The sequence below is a fragment of the Chiloscyllium plagiosum genome, chromosome 8, assembly GCF_004010195.1.
Source record: "Chiloscyllium plagiosum isolate BGI_BamShark_2017 chromosome 8, ASM401019v2, whole genome shotgun sequence".
NCBI classification, from domain to species: domain Eukaryota; kingdom Metazoa; phylum Chordata; class Chondrichthyes; order Orectolobiformes; family Hemiscylliidae; genus Chiloscyllium; species Chiloscyllium plagiosum.
In genome coordinates, this window is record NC_057717.1 from 100253673 (window position 1) to 100272316 (window position 18644).

The following is an 18644-nucleotide window of genomic DNA, read 5'->3' on the forward strand; positions in this document are numbered from 1 at the left end:
AAGAGTCAACTATATTGCTCTTGGCCCACAGTAGCATATAGGCCAGACCAAAGATGGTAGATTTCTTCCTGAATGGACATCAGTGTACCAGATGGGTTTTAACAATGATTGACAATGGGCCAGATTTATTTCAGATTTTTACTGAATTCAAATTTCACCACCTGCCATGGTAGAACTTGAACTTATCTTCCCCCTAAATATTGATCTGGGATTCTGGATTACTACTGCAGTGACATTAAATGGGGAGGTGATGGCATGTTGTTAATGTACCATAGATGTCAGCATCAAACAAAATCCCTTCAAAAAGGGGGTCAGCTTACTGACTAAGCACAAAAGTGAACTATTAGCATGGGAGAGCAAGGCCATCATTTTGAAAGATCATAGGCATCCAATTCAAAGAATCTTTGAAACACAGGCCGTATTATTTGCTTGATCTCACGTCCAGTTGCATGAGGTCTTGTGTCTTTGGAAAAAGGAATACAGGCGTGGACTATTTCCAAAAAGGTGAGAAAATTCATTAAGCCAAAGTACAAAGGGATCTGGGAGTGCTAGTCCAGGATCTCTGAAGGTTAACTTGCAGGTTGAGTCTGTGGTTAAGAAAGCAAATGCAATGTTGTCATTTCTCTCAACAAGGTTGGAATATAAAAGCAGCGATGTGCTTCTGAGACTTTATAAAGCTCTAGTTAGGCCCCATTTGGAATACTGTGTCCAATTTTGGGCCCCACACCTCAGGAAGGACATATTGGCACTGAAGCATGTCCAGCAGAGATTCACATAGATAATCCCTGGAATGGTAGGCCTAACATACGATGAACAGTTGAGGATCCTGGGATTGTATTCATTAGAGTTTAGAAGGTTGAGGGGATATCTAATAGAAACTTACAAGATAATGCATGGCTTAGAAAGGGTGGATGCTGGGAATTTGTTTACGTTAGGCGGGGAGACTAGGACCCATGGGCACAGCCTTAGAATTAGAGGGGGTCAATTTAGAACGAAAATGAAGAGACATTTCTTCAGCCAGAGAGTGGTGGGCCTGTGGAATTCATAGCCACGGAGTGCAGTGGAGGCCGGGAAGTTGGGTGTCTTCAAGGCAGAGAATGATAAATTCTTGATCTCGCAAAGAATTAAGGGCTACGGGGAGAGTATGGGTAAGTGGAGATGAAACACTCATCAGCCATGATTAAATGGCAGAGTGGACTCGATGGGCCGAATGGCCTTACTTTCACTCTTATGGTCTTATGAGGGGGAAGTGGGTACAACTTCTGTTTGAGTGCAGAATACTGGGGTCACCTACTCAGTGATTTATGGCAACCATTTGACAAGTGCAACATTTCTTCCCGAAGCTGTAGGCACCTGTTGGGATATGAGCCGATTAAGAACATTTGGACCATTGTAAACTGCTTGTGTCTAGGGTGAATATTAGCAGACCAGCATGTGGTACAGGTGACACACAGGACATCAAGAACTAACAGGAGGAGGAAACAAATACTAAACAGATTTACAGAAGCAGAAGGCAGGCATGTTACATTAGTCTGATCATTTCCATAGTTTACAATCAGATAATGTGAGTAACAAAATTCTCAAGAGAAAAGAAAGAGTTCTAACCATTGTTGAATAGACTGCTGGGCATTTATGGGCTGTCAATGAGAATCTTGACCAACTTATAACAACTGTTTATTTCAAAGTGAGGCACTGTGTTGCAACCTGTTTAAAGAACAGACCTGTTACATTTGTTATTTGTATACTACAGAATTGAGTGCTATAGAGATCATGCAGAAAGGTGGCATTAATGTAGATGATTAGCCATAATCTGAATTACCTACTCTTGATCCTATTTCTTATATGCTAATCCTGCCCTCAGTGCACCAATCATGTGTAGGTATTTTGATTAACCTGTTCAGATATATAACAACAAATATCTATGGCAGGTGACACCTGAACCTGGACCTTCTGGTCAGAAGTAAGAATACTATCAATGTGCCACAAGACCCTTGTACCCCATGTGTTAACTTCCAATAAAAGCCAATGAACAGAGAATATAAGTGGGGACACACAGCAAATTCTCCTTTCTCTATCAAGAACTGTAAAGTAGCTAAGATTCTCTTGGCTTTTTGGGATTTAAGGATCTAGAGAAGGGGGCACGATCTCAAAAGGTACAGGACAGGCTATTTAGATCAAGAAGAGGAGAAATGGATGAATCTGTGGAATTCTCTGCTGCAGATGCCAAGTCACTGAATATAGTTAAGAAAGAAATAGACAGATTTCTAGACACTAAATGCATCAAGGAGCATTGGATATGCGCAGGAGTGTGGCTCTGAGATAGAATATCCACCAGGCTCATTTGAATGGTGGAGCAGGCTCAATGGCTTGTGCCTGCTTTGTTTTTATTGTCATTCCAATTGTGATCTGCTAACTCAGTCAAGACTTTGGAAAGAATCTTTCATTATCAGCCAATATGGCATTTCATTGAAATGACAGGGTAAGGTGACAGTTTCTTGTTAATAGTGGTAAGGCGTCACCACATAAGAAACCAACATCAATACAAAAAGATCGTCTCATATGACATGCAGTCACACTATTTGTCATCCCACTTGGTTCTCAGTATGTATGGAATAAACCATGAATCAATCCTTTATCCAAAGCTTGCTTTGATCTTCCTGCAGCCCTGTGAATTGCTAATATACTGCATGGATCAGAATCTTATTGAGTCATGTAACTCAATAGCAAGCTGTACTTTCTTTACAATTGATCTGTTGCACAGCTGTGGTACTGTGCAGGAAAATGGGATCAAAACTGCTTCAAGCTCCTGGCTGAGAGAGAGAGAAAACATGATCCAAATAAGTATCAATGAATGGGCACATATACAATGCAATAGTAAGAAAAAAAAAATATCCTTTGACACTCTTTGGGATAATTAATGGGCTTTCAAGTCAGTACTAACAAGAAGGGGCATAGAAGTTTCAGGGTAGGACAACGGGAGTTTTGTTCTGCTCCCTCCTCTACTGCTTTGCAGTTAGCATGGGTCTACTGATGTTTAAAGGTCTCCAGAGCACAATCTAAATAGCTGTTTTCCCAGACGGTAAGGCTATTTGATTTTGAGTGAGATTCACAGCCATGGCGGAGTCCCTGTTGCGTGAGCAATTTCCAGCAAATGGCTCCAGGTAATGATCCTCAGTAGGAATCAGAGACAACTGCTGTTTATGTTTGCTGAAGGACTTTGATGACCCAGTGTCCCCAGTTCAGCACAGAATATGCTCTCTATGTAAGTGGAGTCTCCCAATATTCTGGTCCAAAGATGTTCTAACTGACAATCATTTCTACATTATGTAAAAGAGTCACACAGCACAGAAACAGACCCTTTGGTCCAACTTGTCCATGCCTACCAGACATTCAAAACATCCTCTTTTGCAAGCATTTGGTCCATAGCCCTCTAAACCGTTCCTATTCATATACCCATCCAAATGCCTTTTAAATATCATAATTGTACACATTTTTTAGATTAGATTACATTACAGTGTGGAAACAGGCCCTTCGGCCCAACAAGTCATCACCGACCCACTGAAGCGCAACCCACCCATACCCCTACATTTACCCCTTACCTAACACTACGGGCAATTTAGCATGGCCAATTCACCTGACCTGCATATTTTTGGACTGTGGGAGGAAACCCACGCAGACACGGGGAGAACGTGCAAACTCCACACAGTCAGTGGCCTGAGGCGGGAATTGAACCCGGGTCTCCGGCGCTATGAGGCAGCAGTGCTAACCACTGTGCCACCGTGCCGGCCACAATTTCCATCATTTCCTCTGACAGCTCGTTCCATACACACACCACCCTCTGAACGAAAAAATTACCCCTTATGTCCTTTTTCAATTGCTCCCCTCTCAACTTAAACCTGTGCCCTCTAGTTTTGGACTCCCCTACCCTGGTAAAGAGACCATGGCGATTCATGCCCCTCATGATTTTATAAACATCTATAAAGGTTGCCTCTCAGCCTCTGATGCTCCAAGGAAAAAAAACCCCAGCCTATTCAGCCTTTCTATATAACTCAAATCCTCCAGTCCTGGCATAATCCTTGTAAATCTCCTCTGCACCCTCTCAAGTTTATGAAAGGGTTTCTACAGCACGGCAACCACAGTGTTCTCACCAAGGTCCTATGCAGCTGCAAAAATAATACCCCAACTCTTATACTCAATATTCTGACCAATGAAGACAAGTATGCCAAATGCCTTCGTCATCACCCTATCCACCCACAACTGCACTTTCAAGGAACTACGCACCTGCACCCCTAGGTCTCATTGTTCAGCAACACTTCCCAGGCCCTACCATTGACTGCCCTGGTTAGTCTTACCAAAATTACACACTTCATATTTATCTAAATTAAACTCCATCAGCCACTCCTCGGGCCATTGGTCCTTCTGAATAAGGTCCCATTGTACTGTGAGATAACTTTCTTTACTGTGCACTGCATCACCTATTTTGGTGTCATCTTACTAGCTCATTAACCATACTTCCTAATTTCACATCCAAATGATTTTATATAAATGACAAAAAGCAGTGCATCCAGTACTGATCCTTGTGGCACACTGGTGGGACAGGCCTCCAGTATGAAAAGCAACTCTCTACAATCACCCTCAGTCTCCTACTTTCAAGCCAACTTTGCATCCAATTGGCGAGCTCCCCCAGATCCCATGTGATCTAACCTTACAACCAGTCTATCATGCGGAACCTTGTCAAACACTTTGCTGAAGTCCATATCGACAATGCCTACTGCTCTGCCTTCATCAATCTCATTTGTCACCTTTTCAAAAAACTCAAATCAAGTTAGTGAGACCTGATTTCCCACACACAAAGCCATGTTGACTATCCCTAATCAACCCTTGCCTTTCCAAATCCTGTCCCTCAGAACCCCTTCCAACAACTCACCCACCACTGACGTAAGGCTCACTGCTCTATAGTTCCCTGAATTTTCATTACAACCTTTCTTAAATAATGGCATATTGGCCAACCTCCAGTCTTCCCGTCACCTCAGCTGTGGCGGTCAATAATTCAAATACCTCATCAAGGGGGCTCAGCTTCCCAAAAAGTTCTGGGAAATACCTGATCAGATCCCAGGGATTTATCTACCTTTAAGCCTTTTTAGACCTCCAGCATCTCCTCTTCTGTAATACAAAACTCTCTTCATATTTATTTCCTCAAGTCTTCTAGTTTCCATGTCCTTCTCCACAGTAAACATTACTTTGCTTATTTTGTATCATTCACATTTCAGAAACAGACTGGATACATTTTAGCACTAGTTTGACTGTAAAACACATGCTTGTTTTGAGCAGACTATTAAAAAAATTGAAAGCATTGTATTCTACCACAATACCTTCAGCCGCCAGTCACTGATATCTTCCTTTATACGCCCTAACCAGGTCTCATTAAACCAGGAAGGATCACTGAAAAAAAGCAATAATTGAAAACTATCACACAAAACAATATAAAAAATGATGTGAATTATTCAACAAAGTCACGATTAACAAATAACAAACCAACAAACTCATGAGCGAGTTATGGTTCAGGCACTGCATTAATGCTAACGCTTTATGCACAATGATTAATTCTGTATATCTGCAGCAAAGAACAGTAGCATTTTGATTTTGTTAATGAACTAGTCACACAGTCATGGTTCAAATCCCACCATGGCAGCTGAGGAATTTAAATTCAATTAACTAAATAAATCTGGAATAAAGCACCAAATAAAATTTTAAAACTGTCAAAAGTGACAATAGCAAACAATAGTCACAAAAACCTCATCTGGTTTGCTAATGCCTCTAGAAAGAAATCTGCCATCCTTACACAGCCTGGCCTATGGGTGACTCCAGCAATGATTGACTGCTAACCATGATATGAAATGGCCTAACAAGCCACTCAGCTTTATTCAAGAGTGCAAGCTCACCCCAACCTTCTCAAAAGCAATTGAAGACTAGCAATAAAATATCAGGGCTGCTTAAGTCCAATGAACGTAGAAATAAAAAAGCTTTTAAATGATGCATTGAAAATATCAACCCACTTTTTGCAATAACAAGGAAAACTAATCTCCTTATTCTTATCATAGATAAAGCGTACAAAGTCACCAGCTCCACATAGTAAAGTAGATTTAACATCTCTATGTTACACAGGCATAGCACTGCTTTTCAAATGGTCATCTATGGCAGCACAGAGTGAATGCAAGATTGTTACATATATTTTCATTCATTCCAAATTCATACTGTGTGTTATGGAGTAGATTAAATGGAAATAATTGCATGTGCTGGAGATGCCACTGCTCATTCTCACAAATGCTATTGTGGACTAGGCTATTTGATAATATTGGAGGGAGGGGGAAAACAGTATTACTGTCTGGCATGGGTGCGCTGTTTAACCAATCCCTCACCACCATGTTACCTCCTCCCAACTATTTACTGTACCAAAGGAGAAGACCACCTCAAATTGTAGGTAGGATTGACAATTTATCTTTCCCAATGGCAGCAGTTAGCCCTCCTGACAGGACAGAAACAATTTCATAATGTGCTACTTACTTTCCCCCAGAAATGAAAAATATCACATTTCTATTAGAATATTGACTCCAAGACAAATTAATATGTTAAAAATCTTGTCTGCACAGTTTCTGCTGAAAGCCTCCCCTCTAAATTCCCTTTTGTGCATCCGATGGTACCTGACTGTGCACAACCATAATCACACTCTCCTGACAGTGGAAGTAATATAGCATATATGTATACAGCATACTTCATTTAAATAATATAAGTTCCTATTTTAAATATAGTGAAGTATAAGGATACAATTACGTCTGTGTATCTTAATTCAACATATATTTTTATTTCTTGAGCAAATGCAAATCTCCAAAAATCAAGTGTTAGCCTTCTCACTTGCTGATTTTAATGTGATTAGTCTGGAGAGGGAACACTCCTCAATAATGGGGAGCAGTGCTTATGTCTCCCAATAAATGTATAAGGGGCTTGTATTGAGGACTCAGCAGTGGATGCTGGCTGCACGAGGGCCCGTGTTTGTCTTGAACCTGTTTAGTAAGGGTCACTCGCAGTGTAGTTCAATGCCTGCCATGTGACAGGCATCACATGAACTTTATTGATATTTGCAAAGATGTATTGAAACTGTTGAATCAAGCACATGCCCCCATTGTTCAGGTACCAATTATAAAGCCATTATTAGCTTTGTCCAAATCTAACACAACTCTAACTCATTTACAAAAAACTGCACAATATTACATATTAATATCAACTTATGCAAAAACATTTCACATCAGCAATTCACAATTCCAAATGTTAACTTTGAAATACACCTAAATCTTCTTTTACAACTTACATATGATTAAGGACTTGAGCAATTGCAACTCCGCTGGTCAGCTGCTCTTTAGTAGTGCAGGGTGATGGCACGTGAAATGTCTGGAGCTGAAATATGACGGAGATATAATTTTATATCAAATAGAAAAAAAAATCAATAGAAAGTAAAAAAAAAGTCTATATTTTTGAACTGCAAATTCACTTAATACTGCAAATTCTGTGAGGCTTGAGCTTCAAATTATATAGGAGAAAGTGAGGACTGCAGATGTTGGACATCAGAGCTGAAAAATGTGTTGCTGGAAAAGCGCAGCAGGTCAGGCAGCATCAAAAAAGCAGGAGAATCGACGTTTCGGGCATAAGCCCTTCTTCAGGAATCAGGGTTCCTGAAGAAAGGCTTATGCCCGAAACATTGATTCTACTGCTTCTTTGATGCTGCCTGACCTGCTGTGCTTTTCCAGCAACACATTTTTCAGCTTCAAATTATATTCCAGCACTTGAGCACAGAAGAGAGGAGGACATTAAATTGCAACAGTGACGCTACAATTTTGACAAATGCTCAAGGTTAGAGACTCAGTGTCCTATAGCACAGAGATAGGCCCTTTGGCCCAAACTGGTCCATGACGACCAAAATGACCATCCATGCTAACCCCATTTCCCTGCACTTGGCCCACCTCCTTCAAAACCTTTATAATCCATGTATTTGTCCAAATTCCTTTTAAAATGTTGTTAATGTACCCACCTCGACCACTTCTGCTGGCAGCTCATTTCACATACATTCTACTCTCTGTAAAAAGGTTGCCCCTCAGGTTCCTTTTTATTCTTTCCCCTGTAATCTTAAATTGATGCCCTCAAGTCTTTGATTCCTCAGCCCTGGGAAAAAGACTGAGTGCATTCACCCTATCCATGCCTCTCAAGAGCTTGATACCCTTCTATAAGATTCCTCTTTGGTCTCCTGTGCGCCAAAGAAAAATGCTCTAGCTTGTCCAACCTCTCCCTATAACTTAGACTGTTGAGTCCAGGCAACAGCCTTGTAAATTTCTTCTGCACTCTTTCCAGTTTAATAACATCCTTCCGAGAGCAAGGTGGCCAAAACTGAACACAAAACTCCAAGTACAGTCTCACTAATGGCCTGTAAAACTGCAACATAACTTCCCAACTTCTATACTCAGTACCCTGACTGTTGCAGGTCAGTGAGCCAAAAGCCTTCCTCACTGCCCTGTCTACCTGTGTCTCCACTTTCAAAGAACCAAGCACCTGAACTCCAAGGTCCCTCTGTTCCACTACGCTCCTTAAGGTTCTACCATTCACCATGAAACTCCTACCTTGATTTGACTTTCCAAAATGGAACACCTCACGCTTATTTATACTAAACTCCATTTGTCATTTCTCGGCTCACTTCCCCAGTGTTCTTATGCACTTATTTGGACAGGCATGTTCTATATTGAATAGGCAGTTTTTTAAAAAATTCATATTAAAAATAATAGTAACCACATTAGTAACAACAACCATTTCTCCCCCATGCTGTGCAGGTAAGAAAATGGTTGTGGAAATTTGAAGTGAAAGCTGCTGGGAGAGGTGTCCCACTATCTCTTTACAAAAGAACATAAGAAATTTGAGCAGGAGTAGGCCATTCTGTCACTTGAGCCCACTCCACCACTCAATAAGTGCATTGCTGATTTGATTGTGGTCTAATTCTTCACTCCTGCTTGGTCCCATTCACCCTCGCCTCCCTTGTACACTATAAATCTGCCCGATGTAGCCCTGAAGATATTAGATGACACAGCCTCCACTGCTCACTGAGGAAGAGAATTCCAAATAGTCATAGAGTCATAGAGATGTACAACATGAAACAGACCCTTCAGTCCAACCGTCCAGAGATCCCAACCCAATCTAGTCCCACCTACCAGCACCTGGCCCATATGCTTCCAAACCCTTCCTATTCATATATCAATTTCATCATCTCTGCTTTAAATGGGAGAACCTTTATTTTGAAACTGTCCTCTAGTTCTTGATTCCCCCACGAAGGGAAACATTTTTCTCAGCATCTATCCCAATGCTTCCCAAACTTTCTCCCACTATGACAGCTTGAAAATTATCACAACCCTTCTAGGAGAGTGAAGGTCTGTTGGAGTAGGTGCACTGCTTTTGTAACTTGCTTCAAACTCCACAACAGCCATTATTGCCTGAGATTTCATGTATTCAAAATTTTAGCTTTTCATTCAACTTGGGTCCCAATACCTACTTTGGAAAGTCCCAATCTAATGTGACAAGCTACCCCAGAATCTTCTATGTTTCAATAAGATCACCTTTCATTCTTACAACTTACCAGTACACTGAGACCAAAGTTAAACAAATAAACAATAATAGAAGACAGATCTTCAACCAACTTCAACTGAACAGTTATAATGCTCAATATAAATTATGTTAATTTATAATGGTCATTTCGTGATTTAAAAAACAGATAATATCTCAATCTTAACCATGAGTTTGATAGTTTAATCATAGAAATTGTTACTGCTTTAAAAATAAAATGTGTCATTATTACAGATCAATGATCAATTACTTGACTGCAAATGTTGTAAATGAGAGAGACAAATTGCACATGGTAATATCATATAACAGTAAGGACACTGGTTGAAGGAAGAACACCATATTTCTCAGTGTGATAGGATTTTGAAGATCCTTAGGTACAGGCAAACGGGGCCTTGTCATACCAGTATTTCTGACAAGGTGGTACTTTCTCAATGTCAAACTGAAATGTGAGAACTTGAGCTTACAGACTAGGCTAACAGGCAGTTTGAATCCAGAACCTAACTCAGAGGTAAAAGTACAACTAACAGAGTGAAGCTGATACTCAGAGCTCACAAAACAAGCTACTCAGCCAGACAAATCTAGGTCAGTGCTTATACACTGCACAAGGCTCCTCTACCATACTTTCTCACAATAAAACACCTTCTCTTCCTTTCATCTTAATGTAATTATCCAACTACCTCTTAAATACATGCATGCATATACCTCAAATATTCAATGTGGTAGCAAACGTATGGAAGTTTTTATTTATCTATCTTTTCTACATAGCAGAATTCTGTAGTGCTGCTTTTTACAAATATGATAAGACAAAACAACCACTTATTTTCTATTAGTGGCATTAGTTGATGAGAAACTTAAGCTAAACCCCTGTTTTAGTTCATTGGCATCTTTAATATTCAATTAAATCAGAACAGGTGATTCAAAGCCTTGGTTTAGTATTTCATCCGGAGGCTTGCATCTGTGATGATGCAATAGAGTAAAAGCCTGACTTGTCAGCCCAGGTTATGCTCAAGAATACCCACAAATCCCCAACTTTTGGCTCCTCATGCACGGTGAAAGTTCCCTTAACTAGAATGCTCAACACCAGGATTTACTTCAAACTTAAATTTATTACCAAATTGCAAATTGTGTAATTAAAATTCACTCTACAATGTTCCAACACTTTCAAAATCTCACATTTCAATAATGAAATAGTTAAATTGACTGTTTTAAACACAATCAAATGCCTTATATATCAAGCGTAGTTACAGAATCAGACATTATCACAGTCAGGAAGAAGTAGCTGTAACATGTCAAAACCTGTATTATTGTCTCGACTTTGCACACTAACTAGCCTTTTTAAAATCACTCCACTTTAACAAGAAGGTATTTCATATATATTAGAGAAACTAAAAAAAAAACTCATTTTAAAGAGGTATATTTAGAGCTAAACAAACTTTTAATATTTAATCAGATACTGATTTTCAGAGAAAACACAAAAGGGCAATGTTACAATTTTCCAGGTATAAGAAGCTTATATAGGAATATTTACAGCAATCAAGGGGAAACAAAGTTAGGAGTGGACTGAGGGGAAGACCACATGAACAGAAAACAGAAAAGAAAAACTTTACAGTTTTTAGCAGAGCAGGGGAAGACAAATATGATGGCAGGATCATGATAGAAGTAGGACAATTGGCAGAAGCTGATCAATTGAATACAGAAGGTTTTCACAGAGGATTGGTGGCCCTTATCTTCGGACAAAGAGGGTGAAGGTTGAGACCCTCAATGGTTGGAGGTTATTTCCTAAGCTCAGGTGCTAGGAGGCACTATGAAGACCAGAGGAAAATTGCAAGCAGCACCATCGGGAGAAGAATAATCCAGGTAGCTCCGAAAGTTGATGGTTTTATAACAGATCAAAAACAAACTATCCCCAGAGGTAAAAGGGAGACCACAAAGACATATAACAATAGGATAATTATAGCACAGAAGGAGGCCATTCAGCCCAAGTCAGTGCCAGGTGAATAAACTAGCTGCCCATTCTCACCTGACTTTCCAACCCTTAGTCTGTAGCCTTGTAAGTTACAGCACTTCAGGTGCAGATTCACATGTTTTCAACAATGTGAAGGTTTACTGCTTCAATCATCAAACTGGGCAACAAACTCCAGACACCCATCATGCTCTGGTGTCCTCCATAATCCTTCTATGATTTGGAGATGCCGTGTTGGAATGGGGTGTACAAAGTTAAAAATCACACAACATGAGGTTATAGTCCAACAGATTTATTTGGAAGTACCAGCTTTCAGAAGGAGCAGCACTCTGAAAGCAAGTACTTCCAAATAAATCTGAAGGAGCAGCGTTCCAAAAGCTAGTGCTCCCAAATAAACCTGCTGGACTATAACCTTGTGTTGTGATTTTTAACTTTATAATCCTTTTATCTATACTTTTCTTGCTACACTAGCTTTGTTGCTTTAACTATTCATACAATATGAAGGGTGCAGCATCAAGAAAGTCTGAGGAGCCTTCTTTCAGATTATACAGTAAACCCAGACTGCATCATGAAGTCACTAAAGATCACAAGGCCGCTAACTCGAAGAATTCACCCTAACATCCTGACCAACAGTAACTCTTCAATCAGCAACAGTTTTTTAAAAATAGGAATAGATTCATCTGTGTCATGATCACATTGTTGTTTCTGGGAGCTTGCTGCACGTAAATTGGCTCTCCTGTTTCTCCTAACAGTGACTGCTCTTCAAAGTGCTTCATATCCATAAATTGTTTTGGAATATCAAGAGGTTGTGACAGGTGCTAAGCAAATGCAACTTTTGATTCACTTCATCACTCTGGACCCCTCAATTACTCTCAGCCTCTTTTCTTAAAATAACTTTTCAGGTCATATGCAACTTGCAGTTGGTTTTCACCCAAATTTCTTTGGGACTCAGAATCCAGCTCTTGCCCCTTTAAACCCACTCCAACTCTGATGTCTTCAGGCTCCGCTGGAGAGAGGATGGCACCTGAAAAAAAATTAACTTTCTTCCTGAAAACACCTTATTTCTTTATTTTCTGGGTTCCCACTTGAAGCGTTAGCTCTAGGAGCTGTTGCAGTGAGTGAAGGCAGGTTGTGGGGAAGGGAGGAGGGGGCAGGAAGGGCAAGGGGGTACAGTTGAGAATCTCACCCATAGTAAGAGGCTGTCGCAGAGCTCAGCTTTGTCCAAGCTCATCCTTTTTCCTTTCCCGTAACGAGCGGGGCTTAAACGACGACGCCACCTCCGCTGCCTCCTCGGTGCCAGCTCACCCTCTGTCTCTCCCTTCCCCCCCCTTTCGTTTCGCCTTCGCGCAATCCGTTCCACCACCCCCCCACAGGCTTCCGTACCAACCGCCAGCCACACCAACACCTCGAGTGCGCCTGCGCCCACCACACCGAACCTAATATACACAGGGACTGCTATTCTCTGCAATATACACAGGGACTGCTATTCTCTGCAATATACACAGGGACTGCTATTCTCTACAATATACACAGGGACTGCTATTCTCTGCAATATACACAGGGACTGCTATTCTCTACAATATACACAGGGACTGCTATTCTCTACAATATACACATGGTCTGCTATTCTCTACAATATACACAGGGTCTGCTATTCTCTACAATATACACAGGGACTGCTATTCTCTACAATATACACACGGACTGCTATTCTCTACAATATACACAGGGACTGCTTTTCTCTACAATATACACAGGGTCTGCTATTCTCGACAATATACACATGGTCTGCTATTCTCTACAATATACACAGGGTCTGCTATTCTCTACAATATACACAGGGTCTGCTTTTCTCTACAATATACACAGGGACTGCTATTCTCTACAATATACACAGGGACTGCTATTCTCTACAATATACACAGGGACTGCTTTTCTCTACAATATACACATGGTCTGCTATTCTCTACAATATACACAGGGTCTGCTATTCTCTACAATATACACAAGGACTGCTATTCTCTACAATATACACATGATCTGTTACTCTCTACAATATACACAGGGGACTGCTATTCTCTACAATATACACAGGGTCTGCTATTCTCTACAATATACACAGGGTCAGCTATTCTCTACAATATACACAGGGTCAGCTATTCTCTACAATATACACAGGGTCAGCTATTCTCTACAATATACACAGGGACTGCTATTCTCTACAATATAAACATGGTCTGCTATTCTCTACAATATACACAAGGACTGCTATTCTCTACAATATACACACGGTATGAAGGGTGCAGCATCAAGAAAGTCTGAGGAGCCTTCTTTCAGATTATACAGTAAACCCAGACTGCATCATGAAGTCACTAAAGATCACAAGGCCGCTAACTCGAAGAATTCACCCTAACATCCTGACCAACAGTAACTCTTCAATCAGCAACAGTTTTTTTAAAAATAGGAATAGATTCATCTGTGTCATGATCACATTGTTGTTTCTGGGAGCTTGCTGCACGTAAATTGGCTCTCCTGTTTCTCCTAACAGTGACTGCTCTTCAAAGTGCTTCATATCCATAAATTGTTTTGGGATATCAAGAGGTTGTGACAGGTGCTAAGCAAATGCAACTTTTGATTCACTTCATCACTCTGGACCCCTCAATTACTCTCAGCCTCTTTTCTTAAAATAACTTTTCAGGTCATATGCAACTTGCTGTTGGTTTTCACCCAAATTTCTTTGGGACTCAGAATCCAGCTCTTGCCCCTTTAAACCCACTCCAACTCTGATGTCTTCAGGCTCCGCTGGAGAGAGGATGGCACCTGAAAAAAAATTAACTTTCTTCCTGAAAACACCTTATTTCTTTATTTTCTGGGTTCCCACTTGAAGCGTTAGCTCTAGGAGCTGTTGCAGTGAGTGAAGGCAGGTTGTGGGGAAGGGAGGAGGGGGCAGGAAGGGCAAGGGGGTACAGTTGAGAATCTCACCCATAGTAAGAGGCTGTCGCAGAGCTCAGCTTTGTCCAAGCTCATCCTTTTTCCTTTCCCGTAACGAGCGGGGCTTAAACGACGACGCCACCTCCGCTGCCTCCTCGGTGCCAGCTCACCCTCTGTCTCTCCCTTCCCCCCCCTTTCGTTTCGCCTTCGCGCAATCCGTTCCACCACCCCCCCACAGGCTTCCGTACCAACCGCCAGCCACACCAACACCTCGAGTGCGCCTGCGCCCACCACACCGAACCTATCAACTCCGCCCCTTTACCAGTGCGCCCGCACTAACCCACCACCTTAGCCCGCCCACTATCCCAGATCCAAACTCCCGGTGCGCATGCGCCGACCAACAACCACCCGCCCATCTCAGGCCTCTGCGTCAGCCGCAAGACTACACACTAATGCGCTTGCGCAGTCGTGACCCTGCGTCCCCCACCCCCACTTTTGCGCCTGCGCTGTCCGCGCTGAATGCCTGCTGCTAATTTCTGAGGTAATGGAGGTGTTAGCCAGAGGCCTGAACGGTTCTTAACCTTAGAAAGAGTGAAATAACTTGTAATTCCAATTTTTAATAAGAATAAAAGAAAGCTCTTAATGAGGGGTATGGAGGGGGGAATGGAGGTAGTTTGACCTCAGAGCTACACAGGTAAGATGCTTCCAGAAAGTTCTGTTTATTATTATTCTCTCCTTATAACTACATTTACTCCGGTCCATTTAAGGCCCATTTCACTCTTCATTCTTGCTTAACAGGTGTGCCTACGTTTTGTAATGTTTTATTGAATCAGGTTGCCCCCTCTTTTCTGTTAACTGCAGTGTCCTGTTTACCATTTGTTTTTAAAAGGAACAATTTTCTGTTTATCCTTTGTCCACAGTGCAAACTGGGTTAAGGCTGCAGTCTGAGGAAGGGGAACATAACTGTCTTGTTGCCGCCCCTCCCTTTCTCCCAACTTCCAGAATATTTAATTCTACTGATAATGTGCTAGAATAGCTGTTACCAATCCCTTGTCCCATGTTTTACACACTCGACTAAAATCTGCATTTCTGTGTGTTTGAGTTTGAGTATGTCTGGCAAGCTTTGTCCAATTCTAAATGATCTCTTTATCAGCATGTCATAATTATTCCCTCCCTACTTAAACACAAACAATGTTTGAAAGATTAGGAGGAAATTGGTGTAAAATATATCAGGTATTTAGCTCTATAAGATTGTTGTTTCCACTCATTGATCAGGACTTGATCTATTCTTTCAGGGAGACTTACAGTAACAACTTTTGAAATCATTTAAGAAATGGCTGGCCCGACCACATTTGGAGTATTGTGTGCAGTTTGGACCCCATATCTCGGGAAGGATGTACTGGCTGTGGAGCACGTTCAGAAAGGTCCTAGGAATGAAAAACTTAACTTATGAGGAATGTTTGAGGACTCTGGGTTTATACTTGATGGAGTTTAGAAGGATGAGAGGGGAATCTAATTGAAACTTGGACATTAGGAGGACCTTTCACTTGGTAGGAGAGACGAGGACCTGAGGGCACTGTCTTAAAGGGAATACCTTTTAGAACAGAGATAAGGAGAAACTTCTTCAGCCAGAGGGTGGTGAATCTATGGAATTCATTGCCAGAAAAAGCTGTGGAAGCAAGGTCATTGAGTACATTTAAGGAGATAGTTTTTTGAGGATCAAGGGTTATGGGGAGAATGGGGTTGAGAAACTTATCTGCCATGTTTGAATGATGGAGCAGACCAGATAGGCTGAATGGCCTAATTTCTAAATCTGTATCATATGGCTGCATACCATGAATGTTTTTGAGAATCTTTCTGAATGGTTTGCCTTATCAATTTCCTTTTTTTACTCTCAAGGATTAATGACTAGAATATTTCAGTTACATCTGTGAATTTTCAATCACAGATCCAATCGGTAACAACAATTATAACTTGCTTTCTGACTGAAAAGAAACCAACTATAGATTTACTTGGAGAAGGCAGGAGAATGATATTAACAGAAGCTGCTCATTTAGTGCACAGTTTCATGAGCTAATGGCTTTTTTTTCTGTGCTGCTACTATTCTGTGCACTGCAAACTGGTGTTTTCACTAATATAATACTTATATAAAACAAACCTGTTGTGGTTCTGTTCGCCGAGCTGGGAATTTGTCTTGCAAACGTTTCGTCCCCTGTGTAGGTGACATCTTCAGTGCTTGGGAGCCTCCTGTGAAGCGCTTCTGTGATGTTTCCTCCGGCATTTATAGTGGCCTGCCTCTGCCGCTTCCAGTTGTCAGTTCCAGCTGTCCGCTGTAGTGGCCGGTATATTGGGTCCAGGTCGATGTGTTTGTTGATAGTCTGTGGATGAGTGCCATGCCTCTAGGAATTCCCTGGCTGTTCTCTGTTTGGCTTGCCCTATAATGGTAGTGTCGTCCCAGTCGAATTCATGTTGCTTGTCATCTGCGTGTGTGTCTACTAAGGATAGCTGGTCGTGTCGTTTCGTGGCTAGTTACACCAACACAAATTCCCAGCTCGGCGAACAGAACCACAACAACGAGCACCCGAGCTACAAATCTTCTCCCAAACTTTGAACATAAAACAAACCTTTTTGAGTTGAAGTATGGTGCTGGAAAAGCACAGCCAGTCAAGCAGCATCTGAGGAGCAGGGGAATCGAAGTTTCAGGCATTATTCCTGATGAAGGGCTTATGCCTGCAATGTCGATTCTTCTGCTCCTCGGATGCTGCCTGACCGGTTGTGCTTTTCCAGCACCACACTGTTCAACTCTGATCTCCAGCATCTGCAGTCCTCACTTTCTCCTAGTTGATTAAAACCTTTTAGAGTGACTTAGTGACTAAGAAGGCCAGGGAAGTTATTTGGGTGGAACTAAGAAATACGAAAGCAATGACTACCTTATTGGGATTGTACTTCCTGACCACACACAATAGTCAACAGGAAATTAAGAAGTAAATTTTAAGGAGATTTCAGTTATCTGTATGAATAATAGGGTGGAAACGGTAGGGGATTTTAATTTTCCAAACATAGACTGGGACTGCCATAGTGTTAAAGGATTGGATGGAGAAGAATTTAAATGTGTATGAGACAATTTTCTTATTCAGTATGTGGATGTACCTGGAGAAAGAGCAAAACCTGACCAGCTCTTGGGAAATAAAACAGGGCAAGTGACTGAGGTGTCAGTGGGGGAGCACTTTGGGACAAGTGATCATAATTCTATTGATTTTAAAATAGTTAAGGAAGAGGATAAATTGATCTAAAAGTCAGTTCTAAATTGGAGGAAGACCAATTTTGATGGTATTTAGCAAGAGCTTTCAAAAGTTGAAGGGGGCAGATATTTGCTGGTGTCTGAGTTGGCCGGAAAGTGGGCAGCCTTCAAAAATGAGATAACGAGTGTCCAGGGACAATATGTCCCTTTTAGGGTGAAGGGCATACTGGGTGTCTAGAGAAATTCAGGTTCTGGTCAAACATAAGGAAGCATAAGTCAGATATATACAGCAGGGATTGAGTGAGTCCCTATGGGAATATAAAGATAGTAGGATTCCACTTAAGAGGGAAATCTGGAATGCAAAAAGGGGACATATTTAGGCAGATAGGCTTAAGGAGAATCTAAAAGGTTTCTACTAGTACATTAAAGTCAAAAGAGTAACTAAGAGAATAGAGCCCCTTAATGATCAACAAGGCTGCTTTTGTGTGGAACTGCAGGGAACGGGTGAGATACTAAATGAATATTTTGTAACAGTGTTTACTCTGAAGACTAATGTGCAAGCTACAGAACTTGTGGAAATAAATAATGAAATCTTAAAGTGTCCATACTACAGAGGTGCTGGGTGTCTTAAAACGCACAAAGGTGGATAAATGCTTAAAAATGTGTTGCTGGAAAAGTGCAGCAGGTCAGGCAGCATCAAAGGAGAAGGAGAAGCCCTTCCCTTGTGGTTGGAGGGTTCCTAGGGATGAATGCAGATTTCTCCAGCTTCCTCATTCCTCATTCCTCATTCCTCATTCCTCATTCCTCATTCCTCATTCCTCATTCCTCATTCACCACTTTCTTAACTCCTAT

General features: G+C 41.3%; 2 protein-coding genes across 11 annotated transcripts in view; one reads left to right on the plus strand and one right to left on the minus strand.

Moving 5' to 3' along the window:
• Window positions 1-12952, minus strand: part of hook2 (hook microtubule-tethering protein 2) — a 35146-nt gene extending 22194 nt beyond the window's left edge. Inside the window, exons 1-5 of the mRNA XM_043695121.1 lie at window positions 12807-12952; window positions 7367-7452; window positions 5373-5442; window positions 1694-1704; window positions 1295-1353 (exon numbers count right to left, since the gene is read on the minus strand). Of these exons, the coding sequence (XP_043551056.1) occupies window positions 1295-1353; window positions 1694-1704; window positions 5373-5442; window positions 7367-7452; window positions 12807-12851 (271 nt within the window). The 5' untranslated portion in view covers window positions 12852-12952. The remainder of the gene's footprint in view (window positions 1-1294; window positions 1354-1693; window positions 1705-5372; window positions 5443-7366; window positions 7453-12806) is intronic.
• A 2108-nt stretch (window positions 12953-15060) lies between these two features.
• LOC122552242 (trichohyalin-like) overlaps window positions 15061-18644 on the plus strand; it is a 20934-nt gene continuing 17350 nt past the window's right edge. For 2 of the 10 annotated variants that reach the window (XM_043694906.1, XM_043694909.1), the window contains exon 1: window positions 15066-15245. The gene's annotated coding sequence lies outside the window, so the exon portion shown is untranslated. Of the gene's footprint in view, window positions 15246-15846; window positions 15976-18644 lie in introns of all 10 variants that reach the window. The other 8 variants (XM_043694913.1, XM_043694915.1, XM_043694904.1 and 5 more) reach the window with 7 other exon arrangements.